Raw genomic sequence first — 16,835 nt, 5'->3', positions numbered from 1 at the left:
TAGGCTGAAGAATGAAAAATACCTATACTTGAAATCAGATCATTTAGCCCATACTGACCAATCTACCTATAGAGTCATCAGTACAGTTCAACTCATTTTTTAATGCGTGATAATGGAATGGTGCACCGCCTGCACTAACGGTAGATATAGGTACGCTGGCGGGCGCAATGAATAAGAACATACCTATATTATATATCTATCTATACATAATATACCTGCCTATATAATACATGTTCTTATTCATTGTTAATTTGAGTAGGTATGTGTGCAATAATACAATGATTACCAAAAACATATTAGATACCTTTCTTTCTTTACTAAGGTCTAGGTACGTAGATAAGTCTTACCTAGACCTAGTCTTTTGTAATGAGTAAATAACTTTCTTTTGATATATTTTTTATTGTATTCTATTAAAATATAAATTACAATAACATTTTTATAAGTTGATGGTAGATAACAGGTATTGTATAATATTAACATATGATAAAACCGATTGATAGGTATCCTACCTACTATTAGATATTAATTAATAGGTAAGTATCTATATAATATAATCAACAAAACTCACTATTAGCACGACTTAATTTCTCATTCTTAGAATATGAAACTAAAATTAAATATAGCTCTACCACACCATCTAGGTAACAATAAAGATTAATTACCTCCGTGGCTTTATCAAAGCGCATCGATAAATGTTCTGGAGACTTGTATTAAGAGGTGAACCAAACTGAAAATGTCCAAACATGGAAACTTGTAAAGGAATCATCTGACACATTGTCGCCGCCATGGAATAAAACTCTTGTTGAAAAGATATCATCGACGCAACATTCATGTTAACATCTGCGTCAGTTCTTTCCACGGCAATGTCACTTAATAAACTGTCTATAGTAAAAGATTTTTTCGGTTTGGCTGTATCGATTGACTCTGAATAAGAATTTGTAGACGGTGTTTCCGACACTTGCTTTAAAGATGCTGTAATTCTAGATTGTTCCGTAGTAAATATACTATTAAGATGAACTAGTGCTGCTAATTCTGCATTTAAGTCGTTCTCTCTCTTCTGCAACTTAAATCTTTTTCGTCTCCTGAGCAACGATCCATTCTCGAACATGTCGAAGGCCTGTGGATGCAGTGTCCAGTAGGCTCCTTTCCCGGGCCTGTCTGGGTGACGGGGGACCTTCACGAAGCAGTCGTTGAAGGAGAGGTTGTGCCGCAGCGAGTTCTGCCAGCGCTGCGTGTTGCGCCGGTAGTACGGGAACCTGTCCGTGATGAACCGGTAGATATCCGACAGCGGCAGCATACGTTCAGGGGAGCTCCAGATCGCCATAGCGGTCAGTGAAATATACGAGTACGGTGGTTTTTGGTCGCCGTAGAAATCGCGCGAAGGTCGCGGCATGTTCAACTGATAGTGGAAAGAAGCGGCGGGCGCGCCGACGGGCGTAGCGATAGGGCGGAGCGGCGTTTAGCTCCGCCTGCGTGCTTCCCCACGCGCCCATGCTCGTTGCCGGCAGATATGATAACGAGGATGCCACGACGAGCAAACCGCATCTCCCTCTGGTACTATCATTACCATTATGATTGACTGCATACTTACCTCCTGTTGGTTTTAATAAGCCAGTAGGTGATACTTACCTATTTAAGATTGTTGCGAAGAACATTATTAGGTATTGGATTTATTAAATTTATAGATATTTGCATGGTTGTGTAATTAGAAATAAGTTATGAGTTATTATTCATCATTTTATATTTTAAATAAGTTTATACATATACTATGTATCGTATTTATTTATTAAAAATAAACAATACCTACAATATAATATTAAAGTGTGACGCCATCTGGTAGGTAATAGCAAAACTAATGTTAAAAAAAGAACAATATTTTTACTGTGCTTATATATTTTGAATCAATACCACATAAAAATGGGCATAAATATGTAAATTAATACAACTATTTAAGGATCGATTGATAACTATTATAATCACTCTAGCTGAAGCGCGCAACTTCGTTTGGGTCGCATTTCATCCGTTTCTGCAACATTTCATTTCATTGATATTCTGCTGCTAGGGGTCGTTGCTAATATTATATAGCCTTCCTCGATAAATGAGCTATCCAATACAAAAAAATCAGTTCATTTAAATTAAATCCAGTAGTGACTGAGATTTGCGAGTTCAAACTCTTTAGATTAACGTAGCATAGATTTTCTTAATAAAAAAAATGTCCTTTTATATTATTTGCTATTGAATCAGATATCTACTAAAATGTACAAGTTAAAAATAGTAGATAATGTGAGACACTCATAAATAAATGCTTTAAAATGTCCTACATTAATAAACTATTCCGACTCTAAATATAACTAATTCAAAATGCTTGCGTTCAATAGAGGAAGGAAAAAATAAAAACATTTTAAAAATATTTCTTATTTATATATTCAATTTTATGTAATATTAATATACAATTGACGGATGTATAACTAGATAAAAAAGAACTAAGACTGTCGTAAAATACATGTTTATTTTACAATATTTACAACTTGGTTGTGAGTTCTGGGACAGCTTTGAACAAATCGGCAACCAGTCCGTAGTCGGATACCTGTAACACAAAACATAAACAATGTTATTCAAAATCTAAAATTCAGCTCATCAGCGACTCCCAATCCCGTAATCTTTGCTCAACTCCCTCACATCATTCAGCCTCCACGTCCAACTCATTTATTTACTGTGATTTGCCTTCGGAATAAATTACCTATAGACCTGCGTATAACACCGAGTAAGCCAAATAATATATATAAATTATTTACTAGCTATTCGTCCTGGCTTCGCACGGGTGTACATGTTTTTTTTATACTACTATGGTGGTATATATACATGTATTATATATATAAACATTCCTCTTGAATCACTCTATGTAATTAAAATCCGTTGCGTAGTTTTAAAGATTTAAGCATACATAGGGACAGTAAGCGACTTTGTTTTATGTAATGATTAAGTCAACAGCATCTTCAGAATTAGCTTAACTACTATTGAGTATTGTGTTAGTTTTAGTATATTTATACATATTTTAGCATGTATGTACATATATTAATAAATTAGTTTACAGTTCTCGCTATTACCCCACAGCGCTTTCTGATTACCTTAAAGTTAGCTGGGAGAGAATACCATACGGCATTAAAGTAGCTTATTGTGCCAGAGTTATTGTTCAATATAAAGATTAGAAATAATAATCAGAGTAACACAATTATTAATTATTATACATATAAACAAAAATAATGAAAGACTAGTAAGAATTGTAATCACATTATTCGGGATTTACATACACAGTTGTGTGTATTATCGCTAGTATTCATTATATAACTAATAAGATAAAATTATTATTACTGTGAACTTCTTGACTTATTATGCTGATAACAATTGATTCAAAAATATTTAATGTACTTATATTTTTTTTTCGGACTACTCAAAGGCTGTCGGACGCATCTGGTCTTTACAGGTTCTCCAGATGATGGGGGGGCGAGTGTGAAATTAAATGCTAATATAAGTCACTTCAGCTTCACACTGGTATCTAGATGGATAACTCTATTTACTAGTATATTTTAAAGCCGCAAAATAACTTACTAGAACCTTAATAAAATAACACCAATACGGTGTGGTAAACCTAGAGATTATATAAAAATTCGGATAAATCTAAACAATTTTGAGAGAATAAAGATAATTTACTACTAGATAGTAATACTAATAGGAATTTGTAACGTATAAAAATGATCGAAAAGAAGTCCTTGTGGTATAATAGATTAAAAAACATAAATATTAACACAGAGCATCTAAAAATTGTAACATTTATTAGCGTATGCTGCGGGCTTTCTTGCTTTCAGCTTGTTTAGATTAGATTACAGCTATACTTCACTATCTGTGTAAAGGATCAATAATATAATCTTACGGGTGATAACTATGATTTCACCAAATTATTCTAAAGCATTACAAGATATTATACAACTTCGTACTGATATCAATATATAATTGGATCAATAGATAATATATGTATATAATTGCTGAATATGATATTATCCTCTAGATATGATATATAATAGTGTAGTAAGCTTCTAATAACATACCAAATTACAAAACAGATGATCAGTAAAATGGAATGTTTCTGGTACATTTCTAAACATGCTGCCATAATAATATGTATATGGCACAAGAAGTCGTAAAGTAACACTGTAAAACGTTCCCAAAGTAAAAGTAGTAAAATGAAGATACTTTTTAAAAACTTACTAGTGATTAATTTAATAAGAAAAGTACAAAAAATATTTTCAGTATATTCGAATATGTTAAACGCCGTGAAGTATGTCAAATATTGATTTAGTAAATCTAAATTACTTAATTAGAGACTTTATATACATTTTTTTGTTATAATTAGACTTTATATACATAAATGTATAACATATTGACACACTTGAACATGGCAAATTTATTTCATTATAATTGACTTATTAACAACACAGCCTTTCAACACAGAAGTATGAATATACATATATTAGGATGAAAATGGAATAATAGTTTTTTATACCAATCTAACCTGGAAAATGGGTGCTTCAGGATCCTTGTTAATAGCTACGATGGTCTTGGAGTCCTTCATTCCAGCGAGATGCTGAATGGCACCACTGATGCCCACCGCAATGTATAGGTCCTAATAAATATCATCATTAGTATTACCACATTTGTAATTAAATCTCGCTACAATTGATAAAAAACCTTACTTGCTAACAACTCATCTGAAATCTATTATTGTTGCAAAAATTGTTTTTGCCAACCTCCACAAAAAAGTAAATTAGGTAAAGGGAGGTAAAACTATTGGTAACCAATAATAAATAATTATTATTTTATTATTATTAAATAATAAATTATTTTCAATACTAAAATTTATCTGAAGTAGGTATAATGATTAACTAAGTCATGTTAAGACTCCTTATACCTTCTTGATAAGATAGTGTGAACTAACTATAACCAATTTCTATGTACACTTTTTTGTTAATCTATCATTTGATGATCCATTTGAGTACTAAATTAAATTGAAATTTATCTGGAAAGAATGTGATTGAGTAATAAAAATGTACATAGAAACATAACATGTACATAACAAATACATGCCATCAAGATTGTTATCCCAATCTTTGATCAAAAAGGCTTTGTCAACCGTCAATGTTGTCGTGAATACAACATTTGACATGCCCACATTTCTCAGAGTATATGTTGAATCCAACGTGGCAAGAAATAAGCCTACCACCGTATCTCTATTAAGTTTTTGATTACATATGGTGTCTCTGCACTGGATATATAATTTGAAACACAAATATATTTTCATAGGTTTCAGTGAAATTTGAACTCACGACCTCTTGGCCGTAATTCAGGGTTACCATTAGACAACAACACTGTTATATTAACAGAACAAATAATAAATGAAACTCATTTCATACAGGTGCAACAATCTTGCCGGTCTGCCCAATCTGGAGATCATTGGGCACGAAGCCAGCGTCGACGGCGGCACGGGATGCGCCCACAGCCGCATTCAGCTTATCAGCTAGGTCATACAGCAACTTGAAGTTATCTCCAGACTTGAGGCCCCGTCCTGAAATATCATATATATTTAGACGCAAGCTAAATACAGTCTTCTTAAAATCATACTCCTGATAAATGTAAGGAGATTGATTTCGACTTCAATTAAATAGTGACTCTATTTAATGGAATTAATATTGGATATAAGCTATATGATGATGACGCCAGTGCCTATTTTACTCCCTTTGGAATTTTCCCCATAAATACAAAATTTCTAAATGTACAAACCAACCAATTTACACAAAACCTTAAGAAATTATAAAACCTTACTCAAAAAATTCTATTAATGAACCTCCATGAATTATATTTAATAGTGTTTGAATTTACTGGGAACAGTCAGGCAAGGTGGTGGGATCGAGATGACTATAATGAACATTGTATAAAGAAATAAATGACCTTCATTTAACCTTTCAGACATATATATATTAATATTATAAAAATAATTGTGATTGTGTTTATGTAATGTTAATATATATTGTGTGATGTATAAATCCTAACTGTAGAAAATAAGATTCTTACCTCCGGACACAATATTCTTTGCAGTAGTGAGTTCTGGCCTGTCAGACTTTGTCAGCTCTTGGGACAGCCACTCTGTAAGGTCAGTCTTGTAATCACCCTCAGGTGCTTTCTCTATTGCAGCGGAACCACCCTCCAATGGTTCTGGTGCAAATGCTGTGCCACGGACTGTGATCACTTTGATGGGGTCCTTGGCTTCCAATGTCAGGACAGCATTGCCTAAAACCAAGTTCCATGTCAGTATACAATTGTCAAGTATATCCATGATATACATATACAAGAATATAAGTATTTAAATATCTATCATATCATTTTTGATATGAAACAACTTTCTTTGTAAATATATTTCCATTAAAGAATGAGATATGGCTGTGAAATTATGGGTACAAAGCATGATATAGTTCGTCGCCCAGTATAGCAACATATGAATAGGACTAAAGGGGTAGTACAGATGAAGAGTCCATGATGTTGTTTATGTATATTGGTGATGATTGCAACTTACCATCAGTTTGTTTAATGATTACATAAAAAATACATTCATGACATTCCAGTCAAATAAAAAATACATACCTGCATATATTGTCCTCACAAATGTATTGGCATCTTTAACACCAATAATATCTGTTATTGGGGACACATCAAGCTTAGCAGCCACACGTGGAAGCACTGCTTTCCCAAAGGCAGTAGCTGGTGCCAATATATGTGTGAAATTAAACTGCTTCTGAGTAGCCAATATAAGTGGGGTCAATGATTCAGCTGTGAAACCCTTGAAGGCATCACTTTCAGCTACTAGAACTTTCGATATACCACCAGCTTTGGCTATTTTCTCGGCAGCCTGAATTGAAATAAATAACCATTAAAATATTTTATTTTACAAAAAAATTATAGCAAATATCTTTGTATATTTTATAACAGTTACATCAATAGTTAATAGATGCTTCTATGAATGATAATTAGAATACATTGATTATCCTATCATTTTTACTGCTTGAAAGTCATCTGGTATATGAAACATATAGATAATTCAAGATTTCATGAAAAACATATTAATATATATTTCTTCAAAAATAGGTTCCTAGATATATTAGATCATAAATATGTAGGCATGTATTGTACAAAAACACTTACTGGGCCACATTTTGTCCCAGCAACCAAAACAGAAATATCACCACCAATTTTCTTTGCAGCATTTAGTGCATTCTGAGTAACTGGTAGTAGTGCATCATTGTTATGTTCAGCTACCACCAAGGTACTTTGCAGTCTACGCAGCTGAAACATAAAAGTTATTCAATTAGATCGAAAGTAAACTTTGCACTTTGATGTCATCAAATACAAGATAATATTGAATGTACCTGAGTAGACAAAAATTGTCTGCTGCATGGAGAAAACATTTTAAGAATTGTATTTCTATTTTAAGTATTTTTTATTTTAAAATATAATATATAAAGACAAAATTAAAAATTAAACACAGACTGACATGTGGACAAAGTCCAAAAAATTATACAAGGGTTGCCAACATTCGATGCTTAGAAATTTTGCCTTAAATAAAGGAGCTAAAAAATCACCTGTTATAGCTATATTTTTTTCGGTTTTGTTTCTCCTTTATCGAAAAGACAAAGGTAACTATGCCCATACAGCTATCTCTGCAGTCAGCAGCCATGAAGGACCGTCCGTCCGTTTGTCAATGTGACTTATTGATAATAACTGACATTCAATGATACTGACAGTTTTGACTGACACGATGATTCTTATTCCGAATTCAAATTTGTTTTGTTTATTTTCTTACCACCATATTCTAAAAAGTATATTTGTCTTTTTTTTGTAATTACACTTATTACTGTAATTCAATTTAAATAATTTAACAGAGAAATGGCGTTGCCAATTGTTTCAATAACCAGACGGGAAACATTCAGCTCATGTCACAGACTCCATAGGTGAGCTTGTTTCTTATTTAGATACTTTTACTTAAATTTTGAATATTTATAGAACTACGTAATTAGTTTTGAGTATATTATGGTATTCGTACAAACTACAATCAATATAGTACGAACTTACAAATCTTGTAAAACATATTAGAAGTGAAAGGTAGGCTGTTGTAATTGGTGGAGCCGTTTGTTTCATTCGTTATCCACGTATAAACTACTGAACAGATTGGGGACAGGTTTATTAGTATTTTATTTTAAAGGATGATAATAGAATTATTCCCGTATCCGCTCTAACGGTATACACTGATGGGACCCCATTGAGGATGATAAGATGAGAATGAGGTCACATCAGTTAGCCAACCATCACCACAATGGCTTCCAGGAGGAACCATCTAGAGGTTTCATCAGGAACCATTCCTTACATGGTACATTGATATCAATGGGATTATTAGTCCACATTAATAATCCATTCCCTTCCCCCATAAGCTATAATGATTCCTAATGGAACCCAATCATTTCAACCTCCTCTTAGTCTTTATTGGAAAGCATCCAATCAGGTCAACTCCCACCTGGCCCTATTTGGAAATTATCATAGTTAATTTCTGCCTTTTATCTCGTTCCAACACTTTATACTGGTACCACATCAGCATAGGAATATGATTAGTGCAGCCAGGTCTATTACCTGGAATAATCATTAAATAATTTATTTTAAAATAAACACTACAACAATGGATGGAGTATTTAAATTAAAAAATTATTTTGCTTCTACTATGCATTGAATATCTCACAAAAAAATTCACCATCTTTGATGTGGATTAAAATTAAGATAACAACTGCTTTTCCACTTTTTACAGTAAATTTTTGAGTGATGAAGAAAATAAAAAATTGTATGGTAAATGCAATAATCCCAATGGACATGGCCATAACTATGTTGGTAAGAGACATTAAATATTGATACATAATTTAAATGCTTTATTGTCATAATATTTGTAATATTTCATTGATTTAAAATATAAATTTTCAGTGCTGGTAACAGTCAAGGGGCCTGTGGACACTCAGACAGGCATGGTCATGAATATTCATGATCTCAAACAATGTATGCAGGTTGCCATAATGGATCCACTGGACCACAAAAATTTAGATCAAGATGTGCCATATTTTAAAACTGTGGTATGCCTTCTACATATTTTTTTTTGGAAATAGTGAATTTAACAGTAAATTAGATATATTAAAAAGATTGTGGCTAATTTTGACCTTGACATTGGAAAAAATCTTGAGATACAAAAGTGACTTGTTCTATATAAAATGTACAAAAGATTTATTTTATGGTGGTCAGCATTATACCTTTAACAGTTTTAATACAATTATATTTATACTAATATATGATAATATGGAGAGTTACTCTGTTTTCTAGGTTTCAATTTAAAAATCTGATTAATAATAATAAAATGCATCCACACTATTATTGCAACATTATATTATACATATTTTTTATTATTATCTTTTAATATCCACACCACATAAATTCCTAGACAGAAAACTGTTAGATGTCTTTTACAAATTACAAATTAATGTGTATATTAAAATGTGCATAGTGTTTTTGTTTATAGGTGAGCACCACTGAGAATTTAGCAATTTTTATATGGGATCAGCTACAGAAAGTTATGGACAAGCCTCAGTTGCTCCATGAAGTTAAAATATTAGAAACTGAGAAAAATCACGTAGTGTACCGCGGCGGCAGCACTTACCCGAGGAAGAAACGCGACAACTCCAGCCTGCACCCTAACAACAAATATTACAATGTTTCTTCTGACTCAGACTGATTTATACATATTTTATTTTGGAGTTTTATTATTTCTGTATACATGCTTATGATTTATACAAAGATTTTATATTAATGTTAAAAGTATTAGTAAAATAAGTGAAAAATATAGCATTCCATAAAAATATTGTTTTTTTTAACTTTAACATTTATAACCAACATCTTGTATTATTAGGCTGTGACTGATTAATTTATTGTAAGGTTTAGATGTCTGCATTTCTCATCTTATTAACACGTAGAACAGATATGAAAGATATATTAACAGCCTCGTGGGTCTAGCGGTTTAGCACACCGCCTGTCTCCGATGGTCGCGACTAAATTCCTCGCCCAGTACAAACATACAGTGACACTCATGAATACACGTATATGTATGTATTCTTGAGTGTGATTGTATCGATCTCGATGTTTTCTATGTGTAAATTATGTATTTACAAAAAAATATATAATATTTATATCTAGTAGCTATGATTAGCGTGGGACTAGATTGCGCTGTGTAAATTGTCGCGAGATAAAACAATATATATGGGTAATAACACCTGAATAAAAATAGTTGAAGTATTAAATCCAGTATCAATTTATTCAATTCTCATGTATCCAACAGATCACAAATAACAAATCGGTATATTATTTAAATTGCAGCTCTTAGTAAATGTCTTCAAATCCTGTAGTTAATTTAGTATACATACATATTATTGGAATTCTTTGAAATTGAATTGGCACAAATCTTCACATGTCTTAATTAAAATTATTGTCTTTTTCAGTATAATACTACCTATGTATACACTAATCGATCTATTGAATTCAAATCCTTAGTATCAGGTCATATGGCAATTAAACAGAATATATGATAGTAAGGTGAACCTATAAAATATTAACTACTTATAGGTACACTCGTAAATATACAACTACATATGCATCTAATATTTCACAGGTTAATTAAATTATGTAACGTAATCAAATCCTTTATCATAAGGTATATTACAATAGCGTTTTTTTTTTAAATATTATCAGTTATATTTACATTCCTATACTTCTTTATAACAAATATATATAGTTAAATCTATAAGCAAAAATATTCAAATTATTATCGTGCTTTAATTTGGCACGTATTATCTTCAAATAAAAGCACACAATATCACTAAAAAGACGACTTGAAGTCTACTAATCTCAAGAACTTTGGACAATCATTGAATAGTAATTTAGTCAAAATGTTTTACAAACCAGCACAATTACAAATAAAAATATTTCAATTAACCACAGAGTTATCATTGCAATTTTTTCTTGTATCTAATTATGGATAGGTCAGGCGTAAGTTCGCATACCATCATAAATTTTAATAATTACAAAAACAGATAATTATTTGTAGGTATATATTCTGAAACTCATAGGTAATACCACAGATAACATAATATTACATACAGATACCCCATCCCATACAAGAAAATGGTTCCTTCCTAACTCGGGCTATTCTTCGGGCTATTTTATTTCGCCACCGTAGCCGCTAGATGTCGCTAGATCTGAAGCAGTTCGGATTACTAGTGGGTGCTTAGTAACAAAGCATGAAAATAGATGGCAGTGAATTCAGTCTACATGACATCTGTTTTGCAAAGATATGTATATAATAGATATGTAGGTAACTGTATCGTGTACCTCATTAGGGACGATTCAAGATTCAATATAAATGTGTAGGTATAATATCGTTAGCCGACACTCTGCAGATATGGCTTATGTGCCAATGTATATACCTATTGTGTTATGGTTTATTTTACATTCCATGCCTATTTTTTTTGATATGTTGTAACGCGTCTGCGCTATACGTATAGCCTGATTTTGATACGTTTATACTCGTACGTATCAAAATCGGGCTATACGATTTTTTATTTCAATCGTTATATGTATGAGACTGATTTTAGCTACAATTAATTTACTGGTATATACCTCATGTATTCTACGATGTACCCCTCTTTTACCTAATGAGAATTCCGCTATATCTTATATATAAATTTTGTATCACACTGTTAGTTGCCATATTTCTCCCACATTTTGATGAAATTTGATATGTATACTTCCCAGGTCTGAGGTAGGGTTGTTATCTATTTTTTATACCCCTAAGTCATAGGGGTGGCCTACCCCGAAAAAATATTTTTTTGTATTATGGACAATTTTTTATTTATTTATAATGTTACATTGAAAATACATACACGCCTAAATTTTCACCCGTCTTTCACCAACCCCTATTTTTAATAGCGATATTCTTACAAATATTATAAATGCTAAAGTAACTCAGTCTGTCTGTTTGTCTCGCTTTCACGCCAAAACTACTGAACTGATTTAATTGAAATTTGGTAGACAGATAATGTAGACCCTGAGAAAGGCTACTTTTTAATGCGAAAAAGTATTGAAAGGGGAAATGAAAGGCTATATGAGGATATCGTAATTTTTAAAGTCAGATCTTGTAAGATTAAGTGAACAGGGTCGGTCTAGGTTTTTCATTATTAGAAATGTGTAACGGGGTAACACGTTATTTAGTGCGAAATTGTGTATATTACAATAAAATTTAACGAGAAAATATTATAATGATATCACTGGGACACTCATTGCCTTACTACTATATCGTCCGTTAGTCGCGAACTTTCTGGAAACACGAGAGGCGCTATCCTATTGGTCGGTCGGCGCGGTTACCGCGCGTAGATGAGTAGATGAAGTACTTAGACGAGTCTCACGGCGCCGCAGCGTAAGTACTTACTATACATACGTAGTATACATATGGGTATTACAAATGTTTTTATTACTAGTAATATTACTCTGTTATCTAAGCAAGTAATGTGTGCTTATTTTGAACTTGATAACATTCTGAATTACTCGTATATCTTTCAATATCTTTAGCGGTATAAACCAGGTTATGTACTACTACTAGTATTGTTAGTGAGGGATAAAGTTGATGAACAAAAATAAAACAATATTCGTATTAAAAATATATTCATCTAATATTTTTGGCATTATTTTTAAGTTTCTTCCAAATATAAGGGGTCTGACATGGGGTGTTATGTACCTACATTAAAAAATACTTTTTGAAATGTATGAAAGAAACGTATTGTATGAAATTTTTGAAATGTGTGAAATGTATGCACCTACATTAAAAGATAATTTTTGAAATGTATGAAAGAAATGTATTGTATGAAATTTTTGAAATGTATGAAATGTATGAAAGAAATGTATGTACATTAAAATATAATTTTTGAAATGTATGAGATGTATGAAAACAATGTATGTACCTACATAAAAAGTTCATTTTTGAAATGTATGAAATGTATGAAATAAATGTATGTACCTACATTAAAAGATATTTTTGACATGTATGAAATGTATGAAAGAAATGTATGTACCTACATTAAAAGATAATTTTTGACATGTATGAAATGTATGAAAGAAATGTTTGTACCTACATTAAAATATAATTTTTGAAATGTATGCACCGTACAATAACAATACACGTTAAACATCATACCACAGAGTCATACGCAAGTTAAAAACAAACTGCTATGATATTAATGAGAAAGGAAAATAAACTTTATGGTATTCGAGTTAGGGTCGATTTCTCTCTTTTTTTTAAAACTATTTTAATCTTACCAGTTGCCAGTATTCGAAGACAGCTACGATTCGTACTCGATATTTTAAATTATTATGTAATCGATTTTTCAGTACAAATGTAAATAACCAACGACACTAATAATGTACTACTATATTCCGTTCTTTGAAACGGAATACTGCTATACTTAATACAAAATAATGAAAATTTACTGTTCACAACGACTCATTAAAAGCATCATCGAATAATGCGCTGTAATAAAATCCTGTTATCGATTATTAAAAAAAATCGATAATACATGTATTTATTTTTAATATGACAACACTTCATACATAAGTATTATTGGAAATAGTATTATTTGCTTGTTCGGCTATTTTTAATTTACTTAAACTTTTTTTATATGTTTAATAAAATATAGTTTATTAAATAAAGTATAGTTTATTGGAAAATATAAAAAAGACATTTAATTAGGCCGATACAAATGACAACAATGCCATCTATGAAAGCATTTTGAAAACATTGAGCCCCGTATTAGCACTGATTAAAGTGTAATTAAGTACTGGAAAATAACAAAATGAGTAAATATATGAAAATTACTTTTCTAAACGCATTATTTCATTTTAACATGTATATATATTTTTTTAAAAATGGATTAAACTATTTTGAAAACACAGTTTTGTTTTTTAAAACGTTTGCAAAACTATGAAGAATTCCATCGATACCAATCACGCCATCTATATGCAACTTTTAGCAATAATAATGGCTATTTCCTCATTGAGTGCCACTGGTAATACTAAACAGTCTTAACAATTTGCACTCGATACAAAAATACAGCATATAGACTATTAAAATAAAATAACACACTTAAAGCTGCTTATAATATTCGATACCAAATTACTTTAAAATAGGTTTTTACGTAATAAATTGCAATCAATTCAAAACAATAAAATCAAACAAAATTAAGACAAGAAATAAATTGAGAATCACATAATTAGCTACCTGTCTATGTTAAATATAAAAAAAATACCCATTTATTCTATCCTTATATCTCAGATAAATATTTGACATTTGGTAGTGACTAATAAACAAACTGTTTATATAAGCATACAAATAGAAATACATAATATGTAGGGACATCCTACTCAAATCATTGTCAAAAACAGATCTTATATAAAGTCTCATTAATGAAATAAAGAAGTGTAAGAAAATCGAATGACATACTGTACTTATATAGATATAGACATAGACGTTCGTTATAGTAATTTTACACACATGGACATACCCTGCTTCAGGGTGAGCTACCCCAGTTCATGGAGAGAGGGCTGCTCTCCCCATGACCTTTGAGTACCCCCCCGGTCTCCTATCAATATATAATATAATCAATCTCGTACTTATTAAATCTTTGAACTCCAGTCAGTGTTTACAAACCATGTCATTTCAAAAACATTATAACTTTGGATATAGGCCACTATATCTAAAAATATTGCAAATAATAACATAACACGCATGTTACATCACAAATCAATTTTGAGTACTGTACTCAGTTTCTAAATAAAATGTAAAAATATTAACTACATATTATCACTACATTCTACATCACAGATCTGGCACTAACTCACACAATACATTCATTCCCCGATATGTTATAATTAATACATATTCATGTAGGATTTGAAACTTGGCGGTATGAACGAATGGGAACGAATGAGTATGAATGAATGGAAACAGAGGAGCAAATGGATAGAAACGAAAGAGTGAATGGATGGAGAAAGGAATGAATGGAAAAAGAGGATGGGCATCGCTCTCTTCCTCGTAGACTGCCATATAGTTAGGTCGTTTCATGTATCATAGTAAATGTTTTTTTTTTGTAATTTAAATAAAAGGAGTTCTATAAAATAATCATCCTGTTATTCGCGAATCCTCATTCCCACAATTTTGGGGGCTCGTCCGGGATAGAGGATCAAAGATTACTTGGATGTTAACGGATTTTTATGGAAGACGGAAGTACCCGAATTGCGGCGCGGTACAGACGGTGACGCGGACGAAGAAGCGAGGTGGACACGTCGTATTTAAAGATTATATTAAATTACAAAAAGAATGTCTAAAGACGAAAATAAGATGGAACGTGCATTTCGCGAGGCGGCGTGGCATCCAGTTGAAACTTTACCGGTATTCAACGGGACCGATAAGACTATAACGGCGGCGAGGTGGGCGCAGGAGATAGAAGAGAACGCGGAAATATTTGGTTGGAGTGCTACACAGCAATTAATTTTGGCGAGGAGATCGTTAGCCGGAAACGCATTACTATGGTTAAAGTCGGAGAAACCATTCAAAACTTATGACGACTTAAAATGTGCTATTATGAAGGAGTTTCCTGATAGCATAAATTTGAAAGAGCTGCACGAAATCTTATCCAACAGGAAAAAAGGAAAAAACGAAAGTTGTTATGAATATATGCTGATAATGAAGGAGTTGGGCAAGCGCGGCAAGTTACCTGATTATTGTGTTATTCAGTACATAACAGACGGTATTATAGATGATGAGATAAACAAGGTCATGTTGTACGGGGTCACTACCTATGCCTCGTTAAAAGAAAAATTAGTGATATACGAATCCATGAAGAAAAAGATGTACGTAACTACAAGGGAAAGAAAACCCATAGTAACGAAAGAACATTACAGAGGCAGCAGAAAATGCTACAAATGTGGTGAAAATGGTCATATTGCGACAACATGTTCGAAAGGAGTTAAGTGTTACAAATGTCATTCATACGGCCATATTTCGTCGAACTGCAGAGCTGCATTTGTCGAAAGAAATTCAAATACGATTGGGAATGATAATAAGTGCATCTCAATCACTTCACCTACGACGGGAGCGGAAGACCGACCGGAACGACGATCAATGTGTGTGAACGGTGTGAACATAGACGCGAACATAGAAAATGGCGACGTGCGTAGTGGCAGCAATGTTGACAGTGGTGACAGATGTCATTCGCTCGGGAACTGTCAATTTGAAACCGTCATGAATACGAAGCGAAATAGTTCAATCAAAACATTGGAGATAAATGGCGTAATAATCGAATGTTTAATTGATTCGGGGAGTGACGTAAATCTGGTGTCGGCAGATGTATTTTTCGAACTAAATGTGAGTGCCTATAATAAAGAAAAGATAGTGTTGCACGGACTGGGATTGTCGACTGTTTACTCTATAGGAAAATTTCAAACAGTACTAAAAATTGATGATTGTTATTTTGAATTATTGTTTTATATTGTACCAACAAATGCAATGCCTTACAAAGTGATCCTAGGTCGACCATTTTTGGAAAATGCGGTAGTTATTTTCGATAAAGGTGTGGTAAATGTAGTTTCGAGGAATG

At 32.2% G+C, this 16,835-nt stretch overlaps 3 protein-coding genes across 3 annotated transcripts; 1 reads left to right on the top strand and 2 right to left on the bottom strand.

Annotated features, from left to right (window-relative positions):
• Positions 1 to 495: 495 nt before the first annotated feature.
• On the bottom strand, positions 496 to 1,393 carry LOC131846016 (fork head domain-containing protein FD4-like). The gene has a single exon (XM_059195218.1). The coding sequence runs from the start codon at positions 1,391 to 1,393 to the stop codon at positions 659 to 661; it is 735 nt and encodes a 244-aa protein (XP_059051201.1). The 3' UTR covers positions 496 to 658.
• A 1,015-nt stretch (positions 1,394 to 2,408) lies between these two features.
• On the bottom strand, positions 2,409 to 7,617 carry LOC131845874 (electron transfer flavoprotein subunit alpha, mitochondrial). The gene is made up of 7 exons (XM_059195021.1): positions 7,476 to 7,617; positions 7,252 to 7,392; positions 6,694 to 6,958; positions 6,127 to 6,342; positions 5,469 to 5,620; positions 4,571 to 4,681; positions 2,409 to 2,587 (listed from the first exon to the last, which is right to left on the bottom strand). The coding sequence occupies exons 1-7, from the start codon at positions 7,512 to 7,514 to the stop codon at positions 2,522 to 2,524; spliced, it is 990 nt and encodes a 329-aa protein (XP_059051004.1). The 5' UTR covers positions 7,515 to 7,617; the 3' UTR covers positions 2,409 to 2,521.
• Positions 7,618 to 7,868: 251 nt separating this feature from the next.
• LOC131845962 (6-pyruvoyl tetrahydrobiopterin synthase) lies at positions 7,869 to 9,976 on the top strand. Its single transcript, XM_059195133.1, has 4 exons — positions 7,869 to 8,057; positions 8,903 to 8,982; positions 9,073 to 9,218; positions 9,659 to 9,976. The coding sequence occupies exons 1-4, from the start codon at positions 7,993 to 7,995 to the stop codon at positions 9,869 to 9,871; spliced, it is 504 nt and encodes a 167-aa protein (XP_059051116.1). The 5' UTR covers positions 7,869 to 7,992; the 3' UTR covers positions 9,872 to 9,976.
• Positions 9,977 to 16,835: the final 6,859 nt, after the last annotated feature.

This window comes from Achroia grisella, unplaced genomic scaffold, assembly GCF_030625045.1.
Source record: "Achroia grisella isolate CSIRO2021 unplaced genomic scaffold, CSIRO_AGI_Agris_v1 utg487, whole genome shotgun sequence".
NCBI lineage: Eukaryota > Metazoa > Arthropoda > Insecta > Lepidoptera > Pyralidae > Achroia > Achroia grisella.
This window is presented reverse-complemented; position numbering and strand designations above follow the sequence as displayed.